The sequence below is a fragment of the Diabrotica undecimpunctata genome, chromosome 6 (assembly GCF_040954645.1).
Source record: "Diabrotica undecimpunctata isolate CICGRU chromosome 6, icDiaUnde3, whole genome shotgun sequence".
Lineage (NCBI taxonomy): Eukaryota > Metazoa > Arthropoda > Insecta > Coleoptera > Chrysomelidae > Diabrotica > Diabrotica undecimpunctata.
The window spans coordinates 92,596,270-92,616,543 of NC_092808.1; the positions used below are offsets into that span (position 1 = coordinate 92,596,270).

The 20,274-nt window shown below is 32.6% G+C and overlaps 1 protein-coding gene across 1 annotated transcript in view; it reads left to right on the top strand.

The window, feature by feature from the left end:
* LOC140443559 (transcription elongation regulator 1) overlaps positions 1-20,274 on the top strand; it is a 91,627-nt gene that overhangs the window by 34,346 nt on the left and 37,007 nt on the right. Inside the window, exon 10 of the mRNA XM_072534886.1 lies at positions 7,776-7,926. Within this exon, the coding sequence (XP_072390987.1) occupies positions 7,776-7,926 (151 nt within the window). The remainder of the gene's footprint in view (positions 1-7,775; positions 7,927-20,274) is intronic.

Sequence of the window (20,274 nt, forward strand, 5' to 3'; positions counted from 1 at the left end):
ATTTGGAAACAGATTCTCGTTCGAAATAATTTTCATTTGAGTTTCATTTTCATATCTTTTCATTTGTTTTGTGCGCATTTTTCAATCTTATTTTCATATTGAGGTGGAATTCTATACAGTTTTTCATTATGAATTTAAAACTTTATCGAGTCTGCTGTATAAATTTTTAACCCGCTCAAAACGACATTAATTTTACCTTTTTCCCTCTCCATTAATTCCAATGTCTGTTTAGTTTGTGATACCTAATTCTTCCTTTATTTTTTTATTCTCATTTTTTAAGTCTTCAGTTTCCTTTCTTATACTTTCAGGTTAGCTCTGACCTGTTGTATTTCGCTTCTTAAATCACTCTCACTCATTAATCTTACCTCTATATCTTTTTTGGTTTTCGTCTGTTATAATATCTTATCACCAGAATCCGATTCAAAGCGAGTGTTTCCCAATGATTATCGTTTTTGTCTTAATATTTTCTATTAACTTTTTTTCCCGATATATATTCAGCAAGAGAGCTCTGGAATTTGTCATGAGTTCAAGATGAATGATCATTTCGCCGATATCAGCTAAACCTTGTTTTGGAAAACGAGTTAGCTGACTTGATTTTTTGTATTTTTGGTAAACTTCTTTTATTCTGATGCCTGATCAATCGGTTGCACATGTGAGTCCACTTGAACAAGGTCAAAGAAATAAATATTAGACTTACAATCAGTTTATTGTATCTTGGACGACCGGTTTCGAACACTAAACTTTTCTGTTCATCGTCAGGTCTCCGGACAGGTTATTAAATGATGCCGATGCAAGGAATGTTGTTATACAGGGTGAGTCATGAGGAACTTTACATACTTCTACCATATGTAGAGTCCCTCAGGGAGCATATCATGTGGCCACTAAAAAATGTCAACTCCTCTTCTTTATTAATTAACAGGGTGATTTGTGTAATTGACCATTTATTTCATTTTACTGTAGTGTTTATACGGCTCATTTGATTTTTTTAATTTTTGCATGATACAGTACACTACTATCAAGCATTCGACTGGTATTAGCAAAACTAAAAAATTCCAGGACTGGCTTTGGAAAAATTAATTTAGGGATTCGTATTAAATATTACACCCGGTATATATTTTTTTTTAAATGCAATAAGTGATTTTTAAACTACATAAATAGCCAATGAAAACGACATATGCGACAATGTTGTCGCACTGTTATTAAATTTTTAGTGAACGATCAAATCTTACCAAAAATAGAACAACCATAATGAAGTATCAAATTATAAGGTAATTAATTTAAACAAATGTTATAAATTTCAAACATTTTAATTGAAATGATAAACTGAGTCACTGCACAACAAAAAACAGTAACTACTAACAATAACGAAGAACAATTTAAAAAAAAAAACTAAAAATATGTACATAGTTATGATAAACCCATAAATTAGAACTGGAAAAGATACAATAATGGTAACAAAATAAAAATACAGTAGACTCCCTCTATAACGAGAACTGAAATGGCAGACTAATTTCCTCGTTATAAGCGGATCTCGTTATATCCAACAACAATAATACTGTGCATATATATGAATATGTAGTTTTCTAAAACATTAACTTTCTATAGTGAAGCCATTCGGAGCAATATAAGATGCTAATAAATATTGTTTGAATGGCGTTTTTAAAACAAAGTTGTTTACTTTTATTGTCAATGAAATGCATTAAAACAAAAAAGAGTTGTTTACTTTTACTGTCAATGATATACGTTAAAACAAAAAAACTGTATTCTGTAAATATGTATAAAGCGTATAAAGTTATTTTGTCATTTTTGACTGCTTTAAATTGTCCAGTATTCTATCTATCATATTTTCTACAGATGTGAAACAGTTTTATGCTTCTTCATTTGCGTTTTGTCATTGGATAAAGTTTCTGACAACCTTTAAAACACTTTCCACATCTTGTCTATTAGGACCCATATTATTAGGTGTGAATGGTCAACCCAATACAATGACACTTGTGAATCATAAATTTTACATTTCCGACTAAGCATCATAAATTGTAAGAAGTTTATTGCGGGCGGCCCGCAGTTAAAAAGGGTATTTATTTATAGCTACGGCCGGACCAAAACGTAAAAAACACGTTTTTCAATCTTATTTTCTCTCGTTATAAGCAAATTTACCTCGCTATAGAGGGTTATAGTTCAATAGAAATTTCACGGGACATCTAATGTACCTCGTTATAAGCGAAACCTCGTAATAACCGTGTTCGTTATAGAGGGAGTATACTGTAATTCAAAATAGATTTTCGAAATGGAACCCTGCAGCCTGTACACATTTTTGTTGCCGAATTGTTAATTAACGTATTGAATTACGGATACTCTGGAGATCGTTTCTAATAGTATTACAACAATGTATAATTCTATCAATTAATTGTTGTCGGTTATTAATATTCACTGCGTAAACTAGTTGCTTCAATCGTCCCCAAATATGGTAATCAACGGGATTGAAATCAGGGGATCTTGAAGGCCACGAAATAGGACCTGCACGTCCTATCCACCTGTTGCCATAAACATTATTGAGATGTTGTCTCACTGCCAGTAAAAAGTGTGGGGGTGCCCCATCATGCTGAAAATACATCCCTCGGATAGCAACGTTCGCGTTGGCAAGCAAATTCGGCAAAATATTTTGTAGAAAGTTCAAATAGACCTGCCCTGTTAAAGGACCATCAAAAAAGTGAGGACCTACTAATTGGTTATTTATGACACCAATCCACACGTTAACCGAAAACCTTAACTGAGAACGACGTTCTCGAATAGCATGGGGATTTTCTTCTGCCCACACATGTGAATTTCGTGAATTATTTATCCCGTCTCTGGTAAATTGGGCTTCATCTGTAAATAGTGTCCTGTATAGCGTTGGTCGATTATTGTTAATCCATCTACAAAATTCCAACCTATCGATCTCATCTCCAGCATGTAGTCGCTGAACTATTTGAATGTGATATGGGTATAGATTATTTTTTTGTAAGACTCTACTTACTTTTTATTGAGTAACATTGAGTTCTCGACTTACTTGTCTAGTGCTTATTGTAGGGTTCATAGTAACGGCGTCCATAATGTCATATTCCTGCGCTTCATCTACATGTCGCTCTGTTGTTCCACTAGGAAAAGTGCCATTTTCTCGCAAATAATTAAAAACTGACCCAAATGTTGGATGACTGGGAGTTCGACGATTAGGAAATCTCCTGCCATATTCTCTACTAGCAGCCCTACCATTCCCATTACAGAATCCATAAACAAATATTATGTCTGCATATTCTGTGGTCGAAAACTGATGTGGCATTTTGAACGAAAGTAACAAAAGCTCTACCACAACTAACACAATGTACTTAACGTAGATATGACAGAAGAAATATGTATTCTTGTACACATAAATAACAATTGATAATGACAATAATGACAATGGGTATAAAATATCAAGAAACGTCAAACGGTCAACGCCAACCGTCATTTTAAACTTTTTTAGATTTATTTTTATTTAGTACAGTTGATGCAATGTATTATTATTTGACATAAAATTTTAATCATTTACAATCAACAAAAACTAACACATACAAGAGGTTTGACTTTTTAATCAATTTAATTTATTATTTATCGAAAATAATGCCCCAATATGATCTATGAGTAAAAATTTAAAATTGAAAAACAATTGATTCTATCGTAGAGATAATACAAAGTGACAGTAAAGATGTTAATTTTCTACGTATTAGATTATGTTGTAGGAACTCATTTTAATTAAAATGTTTGAAATTTATAACATTTGTTTAAATTATTAATACCTTATAATTTGATACTTCATTATGGTTGTTCTATTTTTGGTAAGATTTGATCGTTCACTAAAAATTTAATAAAAGTGCGACAACATTGTCGCATATGTCGTTTTCATTGGCTATTTATGTAGTTTGAAAATCACTTATTGCATTTTAAAAAAAATTTATACAGGGTGTAATATTTAATACGAATCCCTAAATTAATTTTTCCAAAGCCAGTCCTGGAATTTTTTAGTTTAGCTAATACCAGTCGAATGCTTGATAGTAGTGTACTGTATCATGCAAAAATTAAAAAAATCAAATGAGCCGTATAAACACTACAGTAAAATGAAATAAATGGTCAATTACACAAATCACCCTGTTAATTAATAAAGAAGAGGAGTTGACATTTTTTAGTGGCCACATGATATGCTCCCTGAGGGACTCTACATATGGTAGAAGTATGTAAAGTTCCTCATGACTCACCCTGTATAGAAGCATATATAACGCACAATTATGTTAAACTGTTCTCTGAGGGTCATCAGCTATACTGTATATCGAAAAATGTGGGACTGTTCTTCAGGAGAAAACTAGGAAACCAACCAGAGATAGGAAACAACCAGAGATAGGAGAAACAACTATTAATATAATTGTTTGTCAAACTATTAGTGATGTTATTATATTTATTACAATTCCAGTCGTCAGAGACGAAAATGTTATTGAAGCTCCAAAAATCATAGTTAAAATTTGATTTCACGTATAATGCCTCGGCATATTCGCTTATACGTATTGCATCCTAACAGGAATCATCAGAGCAACTGGTACAAAAGCCCTGAACGTGAAATAAAGTACAGTATAACCCAAAATAAACAGTACTGAACTTGTAATTATTTTATTGTTTAAAAAAATACATATTATTGACACTTTATAACATGTTTTAAATGAGCTCCTCCTCTCTCAAGACAGACTTCATACCGATATTCCAGATTTCTCGTAATGTTATGGAATAAAGGTTGTCTCAAGTCCGCGAAGTAGGCTCTAACGGCATCCTTTAACTCATTGATGGTTTGTGGTGCCCGTTTAAAAACGGCAGTTTTAGACATGCCGCAAATGTATGCGTCTGGAGAAGTTAAGTCTGGAGAATTTGCAGGATAGGGAAAGTCAGTAAATCGTGAAATGAATTTATTTGGAAAATGTCCCTGAAGAAAATGACGAACTGCGACTGCAGTATGGCAAGTTGCCCCATCCTGCTGGTAAAATTGGTCTCGAAATGCCAAATTACGTTGACGTAGATCAAGGGTAAAGCGTGTTAAAATTTATATGTACCTCTGTTGATTAAGTGTGACTTGCCTACCATTTTCTTCGATAAAGTATGGACCAATGATTCAGTGTCCCGAAACTGCACACCAGACACTCACTTTTGAGCTATGTAAAGGAACTTTTTGAACTTCATCTGGTCTATTAAAGCCCAGAAATCGATTTGTGCGACGATTTACATGGCCTGACAAATGAAAATGTGCTTCGTCTGAAAACCAAACATTTTTCAAAAATTCAGGATTTTCATAATGTAATGCAAGAATTCTGGTACAATATTCCACTTTACTGTGAAAATCTCTGAGATGTAATTGTTGATGTAACTGAATCACATACGAAAATGCTCCCAGCTCCTTTAGGATTCTTTGCAAGGAAGTTCGTTTTAAGCCAAGATGCAACGCTGTTCTTGTCTGGCTGGCTTTCGAATTTTCCAAGATTCGCTCAAAAACACGTTCATGATTATCGTTGTTGTTAACTGTCCTGGGACGGCCCTGAGCTTCCTTTTCGTTGACACAATACATTACCCGTATTTCCAAACTTTTCAACAATCTTCAAAATTACAGCATTACTTGGAGAACGTTTATTAAACCGTCGTGTGAATTGATCACACATGTATTGCAGACTTATACTATTACGTCGGCCGGTTCCGTGTGAGAGAAAACAATTCTCCACAAGAAACACTTTCTCCTCTGTACTTAACACCATTTTTATCAATTAGGCTTTAATAAATTGATTGTTTAAAGATTACTTGACAGGTCTAAACTACTTAATTTGGATATGACAGCGCGCACAAAGAGACATCTATGTTTCAGTTTCAGTACTGTTTATTTTGGGCAATACTATATTTTCCGTCAAAAAGAAAAGATTTGATTTCATGTTCAGGGCTTCTGTATCAGTCGCTCTGACGATTCCCCCTAGGATGAGGCACGTATAAAAGAATATGCAGAGGCACTATACATGAAATCAAATCTTTACTGTCCTTTCTTTATCTTTATTTATTCTTTATGAGCATAAGAAACCAGTTCACGAAAGGTTTTTGCTTAAATGAATCGATATGTTGTGGAATACAATTTTAGATTCCTCATCCTTTTATCGTCTGTTTTGCCTTGTAATTTATATAAGCCACATATTTAACCAAAAATCTGAAGTTTAGTTTCGACAACCAAGACATCTACGGTTTTCTACTCTTTGGTTTTATTCTCAGATGTCGCTGTAGCTTCTTTATTGAAGTTGTTTTATTATCACTTCTTTTGACGGAAAAGATTTGATTTCACGTTCAGGGCTTCTGTACCAGTCTCTCTGATGATTCCTACTAGGATGAAATACGAAGAAGTGAATATGCAGAGGAACTATACATGTAATCAAATCTTAACTATCTTTTCTTGAACAACAATGTTTATTCATAATTTTTTTGTATAATGAACCGTTCTCTCAGAAACAACGCGACTGGAGATGTCAGTTACGCGCGCGAAATCAATTTTGAATAAATTTATATCAACTCAATGGTAAAAATTCGATATCTTTTGATAAGTGTCCTATCGACAAAAATCATAATGCGTTTTAAAGGTGAAAGGTACTGCTTTCGTATGCAATTTTTGCATTTTGCCGCAAATCAAGTCAATTTCTTTAAAGCTGTTAAATAAATAAACGCGCGATTTTTGCCATTTTTTATGATTTTGACATTCAAAATTGCCGGTCACTTCAAGCGTTGTTTCTAAGAGAACGGTTCATTATACAAAAAAATTATGAATAAACATTGTACACAATGTTAACACATTCTACACAAAATGTGTTAATAAACATTTTTGTTCAAAATGATCTGTTACAATTTTTATTTGAAAAAGTTTTTTCTACGGCGTTCATATTCTTTGTAAATCGATTTTTTCCATTTTCCCTCCTACGAGAGGGGTTTTAGGGAGAAGTAGGAATGGTAAACTTTTTTGCATATTTTTTGGGGTCATAAAATTGACATTGTCAGCAAAATTCAACTTGTTTCCTATGATTTTTAGAGGTAGAGGTCAAATCTCTGACGACTGGACTATACAGTTATTTTTATTTATTAGTTTCTTTATTTATTAGTTATATTTCCAAATGTCTGTTATTTATTTATTTATTAAAAACTTTATTCAATGAGAATAATGCAATATGGCTAGCCGAGAAGAACTACTTTGTCCAAGGCGGTTTTATATAAAAAATATTAGTGGAGCCCCAAAATTTAGTTTTGGTGGTTAAGAACCAAATTGTGAGGTCATTAGATAAAGAGCTCAGTACAAAACATAAAAGTAACGATGTCGGAGACTTGACGATGAATAGAAAATTGTAGTGTTGGAAACCGGTCGTCCAAAGTACAATAAACTGATTGTGAATAAGTCTAATATTTATTTCTTTGACCTTGTTTTCTTTTATTGTTGTTTTCTATCTTCACGTCAGTAGTTCACCTTGAATTTTTTTCTAAATACATTATTTGAATTAAAAAACATTTTTTTTACTGCACAATTTTCATTTTTTTTACAAGGACACAAGGAACAAAAATTAACCGACTTTTCATGTATTACTTTTGAAAAATAATTTCCATGATACCTTTAATACTCTCAAAAACTTTGCCCGCTATCATTGTGTTTAATTTTTTTCTTTGACTGTCATGTGCATAATGTATCTTGTATTTTTTTATTTCAGGTCATCATTTAGTGACTTTGCCCAAAAGTTCGCAAAAGATGAAAAATTCAAAGGTGTTGAAAAGATGCGCGAACGTGAGAGCTTATTTAATGAATACCTAATTGAAGTAAGAAAACGAGAGAAAGACGAGAAAAACCAACGTCGTGAACAGGTATGTTATCATTTGTCAAGTAATGAAAACGACTTAAGCAATACATTGATCAACTTCTGTATATTTTTAGCGACTATTGCTTACAATTTTTTATTAATTGACAAATTAATTGACAGTTTTTCCATCAAAGTTGTTAAAATGGATATAAATTGAATGTTTTAATAACGATTGCAAGAAAGATAGCACCAAGAAGTTTCAATTAAAAATTTTGAACAATCGATATTTCGGGAAATATATATACCGTCGTTTACACGATAGTTTAAGTGTTGTTACTAAAATTCTCATTCATATGAAAGTTGATTTTTTTGTTTCTATTTTATTTCCGACATTCTACTATACTTCTAATATATATTGTCAAATCCAGATATTGCTTTATTAACTGCAATATTATATATTGGTTACTTAAATGGTTTGAAACTCCAGTCTTGAAATATAAAATATAAAATAGCATAGAATAATTTAAGAAGTAACATTTCTTTAATTCTTCTAGGATGCAAATTTGAAAAAATTTGCAAAAATTGCAAAAATCATAGGTTAAACAACTATCTTAATGAAGACAAATCTTTGCCGAAAACGGCCTTTTATATTTGTTTCACATATTAACATATATAGTAACATACTAATTTTAAAATAAAATTTCACTTTAATTTTATGTATAAGTGCAATTGAAATGAATGGATCCCATAATAGTCCAGTCGTCAGAGAATTGACCCCTAAAAATCATACGAACAAGCCGAATTTTGCAGAGAGTAATAATTTTTGGGACCCCAAAAAAGATGCAAAAAAGTTTACCACTTTTACCCCCGGGGCTCCCCCTAAAACCGCCCTTGCAGAGGGGTAAAAACAAAAAAAAATCGATTTATCAAATCTTTACTCTCTCTCTCTCTTGTCGTTTCCTCATTGCTGAGGATCGTGATTTCCTACAATGCGGGCTGTCAATTCTCTCCATCTCTTGCGATTTTGGGCTGCTCTCATGGACTCGGAAAACGTCTCTCCAGTGGCTTTCTGTACTTGATCTGACCATCGGATAGGTGAGCGTCCTCTGCCTCTACGTCCTTCTACGTTTCCGCACACAATTAGTCTTTCTAAGTTGTCATTGTCTCTTCTCGCAATGTGGCCAAAAAACTTTAAAACATTTGCAAGACACCGAATCTTTACACCGTAGAAAAAAATTTTCCAAATAAAAATGTAGCTGAGATAATTTTACACAAAAATGTTTATAAGCATTTTTTGTTTAGAATGACCGTTCTCTTAGAAACAACGCTTGAAGCGACCGTCGATTTTGCATGTCAGTTACGCGCGCGAAATCAATGTTCAAAACGGTAAAAATTCGATATCTTTTGATTCAAGTGACCTATTGACAAAACTCACGATGCATTTTAAAGGCAAAGAGTGCAGCTTTCGTATGCAGTTTTTATATTTTGTCGAGAATAAACTCAGTTTTTACAAACGTGTTAAATAAATTAACGTGGCCCGGTTTTTACCATTTTTTACGATTCTCATGAGATCAATAAAATAATATACTGCACCGCTGTTATGGCACATAATTTTCAGAAGTACGGACTATTTGGATAATTATATTTCTATTTCCTAAATTGGGTTTTTATGTCCCATACAACTATATAGGTTTTAAAATGTATTTGATGAGAGTAATTTTATGTTTGTGATTATGGTTATGTACCAGTACAAATATGTATATACCCCCAATTCGGTCTAATGCCGTAACTACACGATTATTTCACTTTACTTGTCGTATAGTATTGATATTAATAGAATCATATTTTGTACACTTTTTTTTAAATTTGAAGAGCAAGTCCATTAGTGTAACATAGAACGGCCGACAAAGCTGGGAAATAAATAAACTAATTATTATCGTTCAAAGAATTTGATCAATGTATTGCTATAAGACTAGAATTAATGCAATGGTGTAGCTAGTAAAGGTCACGATTAAATTGTAATTAAAGTTTGTAAAGTTTCTGCAGAATAATACTTAATATTTCATATATTCTCAGCTTTCATCTAATACTCGCTGATATTTTTCGCTAATTTGTGATTTCTCTGTATTAGTGACATGCTATGTGTTGTTCCATCACTAAATTGTGGTTAATAAATTTTTAAATAACCTTACACCATTATAGGCATCCGGAATCGAGGTTTTTGGTACCAATATTACAAGACGAATGTGTGTATCACATCGTCGTTACATGTTTAAAGGTAGTGTCTTCTAGAACGGCGTTGCTGCAGAAGCGATAATATGTCATGCAACCTACAAAGACCACCATCTTTATTGTGATCAGAACTGTTAACTTATGATAGCATTTTAAGCGCAAATCATTCTTAAGAAATTACTTATGGTCTATTTTATATCTTTTTAAGCATGGGTTTTTTGTGATTTTTATTTCTAGGTCAAGTCAGTTTCATTGTCAGCCGTTCTTTATATAGGTTTCTTATTGTATCCGCACGATTGCAGCGGTTCGAGCGAGTATCTACCCAACGGATAGGAAAATTTCTTTCGATGGCAAAGTTTATCCGGCTAGGTTTAACCCGAAACCGTTATTCGAACTTTCGCTTAGGTTAGGCTTTTTGATGCGTTATTGGTTCGATTTTTATGTGTAATCTCACCTTACCTATAACAAGTAAAACTTTTGACTTTTTGTATATGTAATTGGAATATATCAGTAGTTATTTTGTTAATTTTCACAAGATTTTTCTCGATAGCTCAGTGAGCTTCACGCTTGGAAGTGTGTAGAGTATGAGCTTCGTGGGTTCGAGTCTATAAAATTTAAAAAATATTGTTTTTTAATTGAAGGTCATGAGTGAAAGTGATTTGGTCTTTTGTACGATAAGATCTAGGAACTTATGGTTTGGTGATTGTCATTCACTTATCTCTACCGGATAGCGTTAAGATGCTATAAAATCGGAAGTAGTAGTAATGATATTTCAATTTTTAACCCATAAATTCAATGAAACCACTTCGGTATTAAAATTTCATGTGTAATTTGTACCTTCAATATATGGACTAATATATTTTTTGTACTTTTGGCGCAGTTACATCCTTTTCTTATGTAAGATGTCACGTTTTTCTCATTAAAACAGAGATTAATACATCGAAAAAAATCGTAATTAGAGCAGGCCTTGGAATAAACCTTTCCTCTTTTGGACCGTTAGATACTCCCAACAAGGAATTCACAACGTACAATTTTTTAGCTTTTTTTTAAACTCAAATTTAAAGAAAATAAGATAGTCTAAAACATGTTTAAGCCCTTATCATAACACAATAATTACTTGAGTCGAGAATTCCAATGATACCATTGGTGTTTGTGGCGAACCAGTGACTATCTTTCTGCTAATTTGCTTAATCAATAATTTCAATTTATTGACAAAAGAATGTATTGCGCTCATCATATCGATAATTGTTTTATTTTTACCTTGTAGTTCAAAATTAAGGAGGTTTAAATGATTTGTTAAATCTGTTAGGAAAGCCAGATCACTGAGCCATTTTTCGTTTTGAAGTAGATGAGTGTCGTCCCCTCGTTCTTCTAAAAAATAAATTATTTCGGGAAGTAGCTCCTGGAACCTTTCTAAAAATTTTCCACGGCTCAACCACCTAACATCTGTATGCAGAAGTAAATCAGTGTGTTCTGCAGAGCCGCTATCTTCCAATTGCGCTTTAAAAAGACGTCGTTGCAAGCTTCGCGCTCTGATTGAATTCACAATTTTTGTTGTCATCTTCATGATGTCGTCCATATTTAAAATGTTGAAACACAAAACTTGATGTGCATGATGCAATGAAATGAAAAAAACTATGGAAAGTCATCGTTAGCTCGACATAATGCAACAAATCGTCATTGTTAACGCCAGTCATGGATGGTGCACCATCTGTTGTAATACACACGAGTTTGTAAATCGGTAGCTCGTATTGTTTCACAAAATTTATAAAAACGTTGTATATATCTTCTCCGCTAGTTTTTTCTTTCAGAGGCAGCGTTGTTAACAATTCTTCTTTAGCCAACATCTCAGAAAATACCATCCGAATGAAAATACATAACTGGGCGGTATCAGTCATATCGGTTGACTCGTCAAATTGCAAAGAAAAGTACATACACGTCATAATATCACTTTTAACTTGGCTTTCCAAATCTTTGCCCATGATTTCAATACGTCTAGTAACCGTTGGACGTGATAACTGCACTTCTTTGATGGCGGACATAATATCTGTTTTATTTTTGAAGTCCTGAAATAACAAATTCGCAGCCTCAATGAATGCTTCCTTCACTACCTCTCCATCTTCAAATGGTTTTTTATATTGTGCCAATATATAAGAAATTTTGAACGACGCAATTGTTGCAGCTACTGATTGTTTAACAGGCCTAGTGAACATTGATTGTTCCGTCTTCAAACTACTTTTCAAGTCTTGTACTTTCCGTTTTCTAAACAAACTGTTTTGCGGAAAATCATTTTCATAGTTTTTATGCAAAGTTTTATAATGCCGTTCTAAATTTCCGCGTTTGGGCAGAGCAACGGAAGACCGACAAACAAGACAAACACACCTATCTTTCACCATAGTAAACAGGAATTCTTCTTCCCATGCATTATTAAAATGATATGTTTTACTCCTTTTCGCAGCACTCATATCGAGTTTCAAATATTAATGTAAAGAATAAATATATTACAAAAATGTTTTACTATAAATAACTTACTAATGAATGATTAATGCTTGACTAACAGCAATACAATGCCGATACAGCGATACAGCACACTCCCAGTTTAAATTTATCTGTGAATGGTGATATGCCGAATCAGCATTATCGCAACTTTCGGGTGAAGAGATACCATCATAATTATTTCGATCATGCACGTGTGGTGAGTCAGGATATTAGGCATTATTTTAGTTTCGTTTATGTGGACTATTATCTTCTTTTTATTCTTGGGATTTTCAATTTATATTTTCCCATTTTCTAATATTTGCGTCTAATACAGTTCTCGTATTTTCTCCGTGGAGATCTTAAACTTTGGCGATCGACCGGTCGACTCTTTGAGCACCGCTGATGTAGGGGATATTAAAATTTACTGCTCTTAACTTCTCCAGAAGTATTTTTTATTACAAATTATGGATATTTTTCTTACAAATTTATAACCTCAAAATGATACGAAAAAGAAACACATTCTTTTAATAACAAAATCTAATTAGAATTTTACTCAGAGCTACAAAAATTGTTTAAACGTGTTGTTCATTTAAGTCTAAATACAAACTAACTCTCCTATGTAACGCGGTAAAACTTTGTGTAAGATATGATCACCATCTCATAGTTTCTGCATAAACATGTTACAACAAATAAACTTCAGAGAAACACAAAGGTTGTCCATGATCAGTTCTCCCATAAAATTTTCGATATCTCTATCGAACACTAATTCGAGTGTTCGATATCAGTTTTCTTGCATTCTGCAAATTAATACTGCCACTCGAAATTTTTACGTGCTCTAACTCATGGCCTACCCTAATTACATTTTTTTCGGGTTTATGTTTCGACAGATTATATTTTGTTTCAAAATTTAGCTGACTTAATTTCAGTTGGTTTTTTTGTCGGCGAAAATACTATGACAATCTATATCATAGTAGACTGATACTGTTATGAGGTTCGATGTAATTAAAAATATATTGATTCACTGTAGGTGTTTTTCAAATTAATTTGATAATTAAAAAATATTAATCCACAAGTGACTGTACCTAAAATCATTGCATAATTCTATGTTTTAGTCTATTATTAGTTATAAGAGTTGAATTTATATATTTAAACCTTTACTTAGAAGAAACATTTCGTTTTATAATATAAGTATAGGTTAATATCCAAAACTCCTTGTTATTTTATATTTATTTAGGTTCGAGTTGTTTTGATATTTTTATCATACTGTAGGTTTTTTATTCCCTATGAGTGGTAAGTGCAAATGAATACGTAAGTTTTATATTTAATTGTTGAAATACAGCACACAATGTCAAAGAAGTCCAATATTTATTTTTCCATTAGAATTGATATACCGATCAGGTGCTTTATAGAATTTGCTTTGCTTTTCACCAATTTTTGCTAGTTGTCTTTAATTACTGAAGAAGTAGCAACCAATTTATTTATTATGACATTGAGGCTTATTTGTAATTGGTTGCTACTTTAAACTATTTATAAATTCAATTATTTTTTTGTTAAGAAAATGTTTTCAAAATTATTAAAATTTCAGGGAAGAATTTATTAGATAAGGGCATTTTAGTATTAATTCTTTTTGACATGTATTTGCAGCAATTTTTATTAACGAAACTAATTTTATTTGGTGAGTTAACAAAAAATGTTTTTCTTTATAGTTCAACTTTGTAAGATATTTTGTCTTTTTTAGCAGCTCTTGATAAGAATTCTAAACACAATTGAAAGCTCGAGATATTAAATAGTTAACCAATAGCCCCTTTTATTGACTCCAACCCATCAAAAACATTTATATATTTTTTCCAAACGAGTCACAAGTACTTCTTTTTTCTTACTCTTGTAGAAATAAATTATATATATATATATATATATATATATATATATATATATATATATATATATATATATATATATTGGTTTCTACAGAAACCATTGTTCGACGACGACGTTTCGTTAAGGTCACACTTGCTATTATGCTTTTGTCAGGTCAGATTAGTTTTGTGCTTCTTCCAAATGTTGGAGGAGAACTAATTTTCAGGTCGCTGTGTGCTGTGCTTAAATAAGAATAGATGGAATCTTTGATCTAGCACTTCCGCATTAATTACAAATTGAAGCACCAAATATTCTTGTAACAAATTGGCGCCCAACGTGGGGTGAGTTATGCTAAATTTTTTTACACATTGACAAAAAATGAAGACGTATTTCATTTACTCGTAACAAAAAAATTAAGGCAATATCAAAAACAACTGCGAGATGTAAAATTTAGTTGTACGGAAGACAATCTTTCTCTTTATGGTGAGTATAAGACTAACTATTATGGTGTCAAAGTCTACACTTTTTAACATTTGAACATTTTTGCATCGTTTAAAGATTTTTAAAACCTAAATACACTCCGCGTCATAGAAAACGGGCCACCCCAAATATTTAAAATATTTTCGAAATTATTATTTATTGCTACAAAATTAAGCATTAATTTTTTTGCATATTGAATCAATAACTCGTTTAATATAAAATTTCATCATTATCGTAAAACATCAATCGAAAATAAAAAATTTAAGAAAAATAGGAAATTTATTGAAAAAATCAACTTACAGTTTTTAAAACAACAATGAACTGTATATTTAAAAAAAAAGCTGGTATCTATTTTCAGTAATGGGTATTGCCAACTCGATTCTGGATGACACTCCTCATTCGATTTGGCATGGAATTTATAACGTTTTGGATATCTCTTTGGGGAAAAGTGGCCCATTCATCAATGAGTGCCATCTGAAGCTCTACAGGTGTTGTTGGAGCAGGTATGCGACGCCTAACGCGACTTTAGCAGGCTCCATATATGCTCAAGAGGATTGAAATCGGGGCCTTGAGCAGGCCAGTCTATTTTCAGAATACCAACCTCGTCAAGGTACTCCGTTACTATCCTTGCCTTGTGTGGTCTCGCATTATCCTGCATTAGCAGGAATTCTTTGCCAATAAATCCAGCATAGGGCATTACGTGATGTTGTAAGATTTCCAATATGTACCTTACTGCTGTTAACGCACCTCTGTCGATCACGACGAGATCCGTATGCACATCAAAAGAACTACCACCCAAAAACCAAGACCACCTGCCCAAAACATTACTGAACTACCACCAAAAGCAACCCGTGGTGCCAAGTGCAACCAGCGAAACGTTCTCCAGCCCGTCTGTACACCTTACTGCGTCCATCTTTACCATAAATAGACATTCTACACTCATCCGTAAACAATACTTTTTTCCAATCGTCTGCTGGCCAATTGATGTGCTCACAGGCAAAATCGAGTCTTCGTCTTTTGTGAGCTGGGGAAAGTAAGGGCCCTGTTGCTGGACTGCAAGCTGTCAAACCTTGCTCCCTTATCTTCGCCGAATAGTAGAAAGGCTGATTGTTGGTCCTTGAGCTTTCTGTAAATGGCCTTGAAGTATTCTAGCGGTTTGGGTCTGATTCCGTAATGCAGCAAGAATGACGACGCGATCTGCCCTAGCGGTTGTTTTCCTTTTTGGACCTGTACCAGGTCGTTGTTGGTGAGATCCTGTCACAACAAATCCTTTGTGCAGTCGAACGACTAACATTGATTGTCTTGCAACTTGTCTTTGACTTAATCCACTTCCCAGTAACGATACAATTTCAACCAATTTTTGAAAATTCTCCATCGTTATTAACTCAAGACTACTTCACACTAAGTCGGCTACTGTAATACTGAGATGAGTTTAAAACTCATTAGAACCCTTTACAATATCATACATTTCTCAAAACAATCGCTTCCTCGAAAATTGATCAAGTTGAAAACAACTTTTTTTCAAAATTGTTTTGTTTTATAGGTTCTACGGATATCCTCAATCCAGTTACATGGTCGGTTTGCTTTCGCAACAACCCATTTAACTTAAATAACCCAAGACACATTAAAAATAAAATAATATTAATTCAATATACAAAAAATAAATGCTTAATTTTGTAGCAATAAATAATAATTTCGAAAATATTTTAAATACTTGGGGTGGCCCGTTTTCTATGACGCGGAGTGTATTTATAATTCTAATTAATTTATAAATTTTTGTAAATATGAATTTTTTATAAATAATTATAAGAACTTTAATCTTGTAAATGATGTTTTTAAAATAACAATTCTTAAACGGTACCTACGGTTTAAAAACTATTTTAAAGTTGTATGTTGGTACCTCATGGACAAACGTAAACAGCGTTATATACAAACATAAATTTATGATATCATTTTACCATTTGCGAAATATATATTTCTTAAGAACCTTCAGTAGATGAACTATCAATGTATGATCCACAGTAAAATTTGGTTCAAAGCATGCAACTTAAGCTAAAGTAATGATGGATATTGGAATTCAACATGGAATATATTTTTGTTACTTCATTTAAATTCTCAAGTCACAGAAAAAATTTGCATTTATCACCTTATATTAGAGGAGGTCTCTTTGGCATAAAATCATTTATTTATGTAAGAGTTTTATTTCCAGTATTTATTCATCACTGTCCATAATCCTAATAGTATGTTTCGTGTGGAATGTCAGGATTTTTGTATTCGATAAAAATATACTAGTTCTGACACATATGTACACTGCATTTTGGAGTGAGGTATGTATAGATGTTTATAAGAAGTGGATATTAATTTCGTTGAAGTTTAACGCATACCTTACATCCTAAGTATCCTATTAGTTGTTGTTTTTACATCAACCAAGATATCAAATCCCAATTGATTTTATTAATTTTGCGTCATGTTCAAGCAATAGTCATTAATATATGAATGTATACTAGTCATAATTTTTTATGTCTACCATTGCTTTTTTAATATATTTATCAAGATGTGTAAGTTTTTACAGTGGTTGTTTTGTGGTGATACATGTTTTTCAAGTTTTAAAGTGGTGGTTTGGAATTATTTTTTTCTGTCGTTTCGTCTGCTGAGTTAGCAGAAGACAGTTAGGAGTGTTGCCGCATCGCCTTAGTTAATGTCTGCCGCAGTTATAGACGAAACGTTACGAAGAAATAATATTAGACCGGGCCTATAAACTGAGAATAACTTGTCATTACTATATTTTTCAGTGTTCCTACTTCTGACTCTTTAAAAAAGGGGTCTCGTATTTCAGAATCTATCATATGATCTTTTTTCATCTATATTTCTAGGCCAAATTTTTTGTAAAGAACAAGTTGATGTTTTATTTCGATAAGTATAATATTTTATGTATATTTATGTACATTATCATCGAATAGAGGTGCTACTACAAAATATGACTAAAACGAGATTATAAATTACTTCTATCCACGATATAAGTACAACCAGACAAGCTGTCGACAGAATGAAAATTATATTTTTTTTGGTAAACTTTACTGGCTCATACCACAATTTAATATCTTGAAAATTAAATCTCAAAATTTAGTTATCGATTGATTTTTTGATATTATTAAATGTTAAGTTATGTATGGTTTAAACTTTTAGAAGCAAAGTGATTATTTAAAGTGATAATGTATTGAACATTGAAAGACGATATCTGAACAACTTCAAAGCAGACATTTTAACTGTTACCTAAAGAACTATGGAATGTATGGAACTGGAAAGTCAATAATAAATGAATCTTTTAATGTATCAGATTATTTTTTAGGCTAGTGACAATGGTTTTTTCGGTTATGTCGGGAACCACTCACTAGCAAAATTGGAGGATATGCCGAAATTTACAACCTAATGTGGGATCTCATTTGACATTTGCCTTGAGTAATGACATTTCTTTTAATATAAGCGTAATATACTTTTTGATTGACGGTACGAACTATTGTCCCAATAACCAGTATATCATTTTACGCTTAGATGCTTTTGACAGAAGATACTGAAAATTATGATATTTGTCTATTTTTGCTATGCATTTTGTTTGTTATATCAAGAAACTCTAGGTGGCTTCTAATGATAATGGATTTTAGGTTAATTTTTATAAATCTGGGAATTTATAGAAGACTAGTTATTAGAAATTAGCGAACTAGAAAGTAGTGCACGATTACATTGCTCTAAATGTTTCAATCTGTATTTATAATCTTGTTTTAATCATAGTGTTATATAAAGCACGTTTCAAATGTATGGTGAGAAATTTGGCACATTTAGCCAGCATTTTTAAAGAATGTACTATTCAAACCTATAGATCACACTATCCAAATGGCGACCGCAGCACTGCTTCCAGCCAGTGGGACTTTTGATTCTGGAGGAGTAGGAGCGAATGCCTTTGACGATAACAAAGAACCTTACTTGTCTGGATCCGGGGAGCAGCAACAACATATTTTAATGGGCACATAGGTACCTATTAAACTTTTAAGAATTTCCTGCAGGTTGCATTTATTGCACGTCATAATTATCGGATGCCAAATGCTCTAAGAGCTTGTTTATAGATAGTTGCGTGGATTTAGAAGAAGGTTCAATAATTTTGAAGCAATATGTGTCAAAATTTTTATTGGTTTTTTCATTAGTCCAGTTTTTGCTTAGACACATTTCTGAGGTTGAAATATAAAAATCCTATTAACCTAATAAATTACAAGAATTTAAAAAAGATGTATTAAAATTAGTTATAGTTAAAGTGGTTAAAATTATCGTTTATTTCATACTGGTACAATCCGTGGCAGAATATTGATTATGAAATTTAACTCGCTAGTAAAACAAGTTTTTAAGTACACAAACTCGTAAAATCGTCTGCAATGTATTGAAATTTATACCTTATTCTTTTTCCTCAGTTTTCCCTTTTCAAAGGTAGCTGTTCCTTACTCTTCTTCGCCACTCATTTCTGTCCATCCTGTCTTCTTCATTTAAACCTTTCCCTCTCAAGTCCTCTGCCACACAGTCCTTCCATCTTCTCATTGCTTTCCTCTTACTCTCTTTCCCTCTACTTGATTAATTCGTGGAAACGAATTAATTCCTTGGGTAAAAAAAACAGGAATGGTTTTCAAGGGGATTTCGAAGAGGCGATTTTCATGGTGACATGAACTTTGTCAACTTCAATTATTAATGGCGTTAAACCAGACATGGGCAAACTATTTAAGCGGAGGACCACATAAAATACAAACATTCTCTAGGCGGGCCGAAATAAAATTAATAAAACAAGCTTTTATTAGTGATAAACTTTATATTTTAATTTTATATCACACGTATCGTATGTGCATAAATGGTAAAAACATTGAAAAAGTTACATAAATAGATTATTCTTTACCAGAGTTTGAAATTGTATGTGATATAAGAAACTGAGACTGAGCTTCTAAAAATTGTTCATAATCTGACAGAAACTGGGATGAGCTGATTAGCAGAAATGAAGCTAAGTGATAGTCAGTCAATCGGTTTCTAATGCTGTTTTTGCGAAGCTTCATAATAGAAAACATCTGTTCACAGTATAGGAAGATGCAAACATCACAATTATCTTCTGAGCATGAGATTTCTAGTTTGGGAAACTTGATTTTGACAGGGCCTTGTAGAACTCCGTTTTAGAAACATTGCGAAATAGTTGCTTCGGTTCAGTGTTACATTGCAACTCATTAAGTTCGAGCTGCAACTCTGGTTTTACTTCCCAGTTTTCTGTAATGTTTTTACTTACTCCATAACATATTACTGATAGGTATCTTGATGTTGTTCATTAAATCGGTGAGCT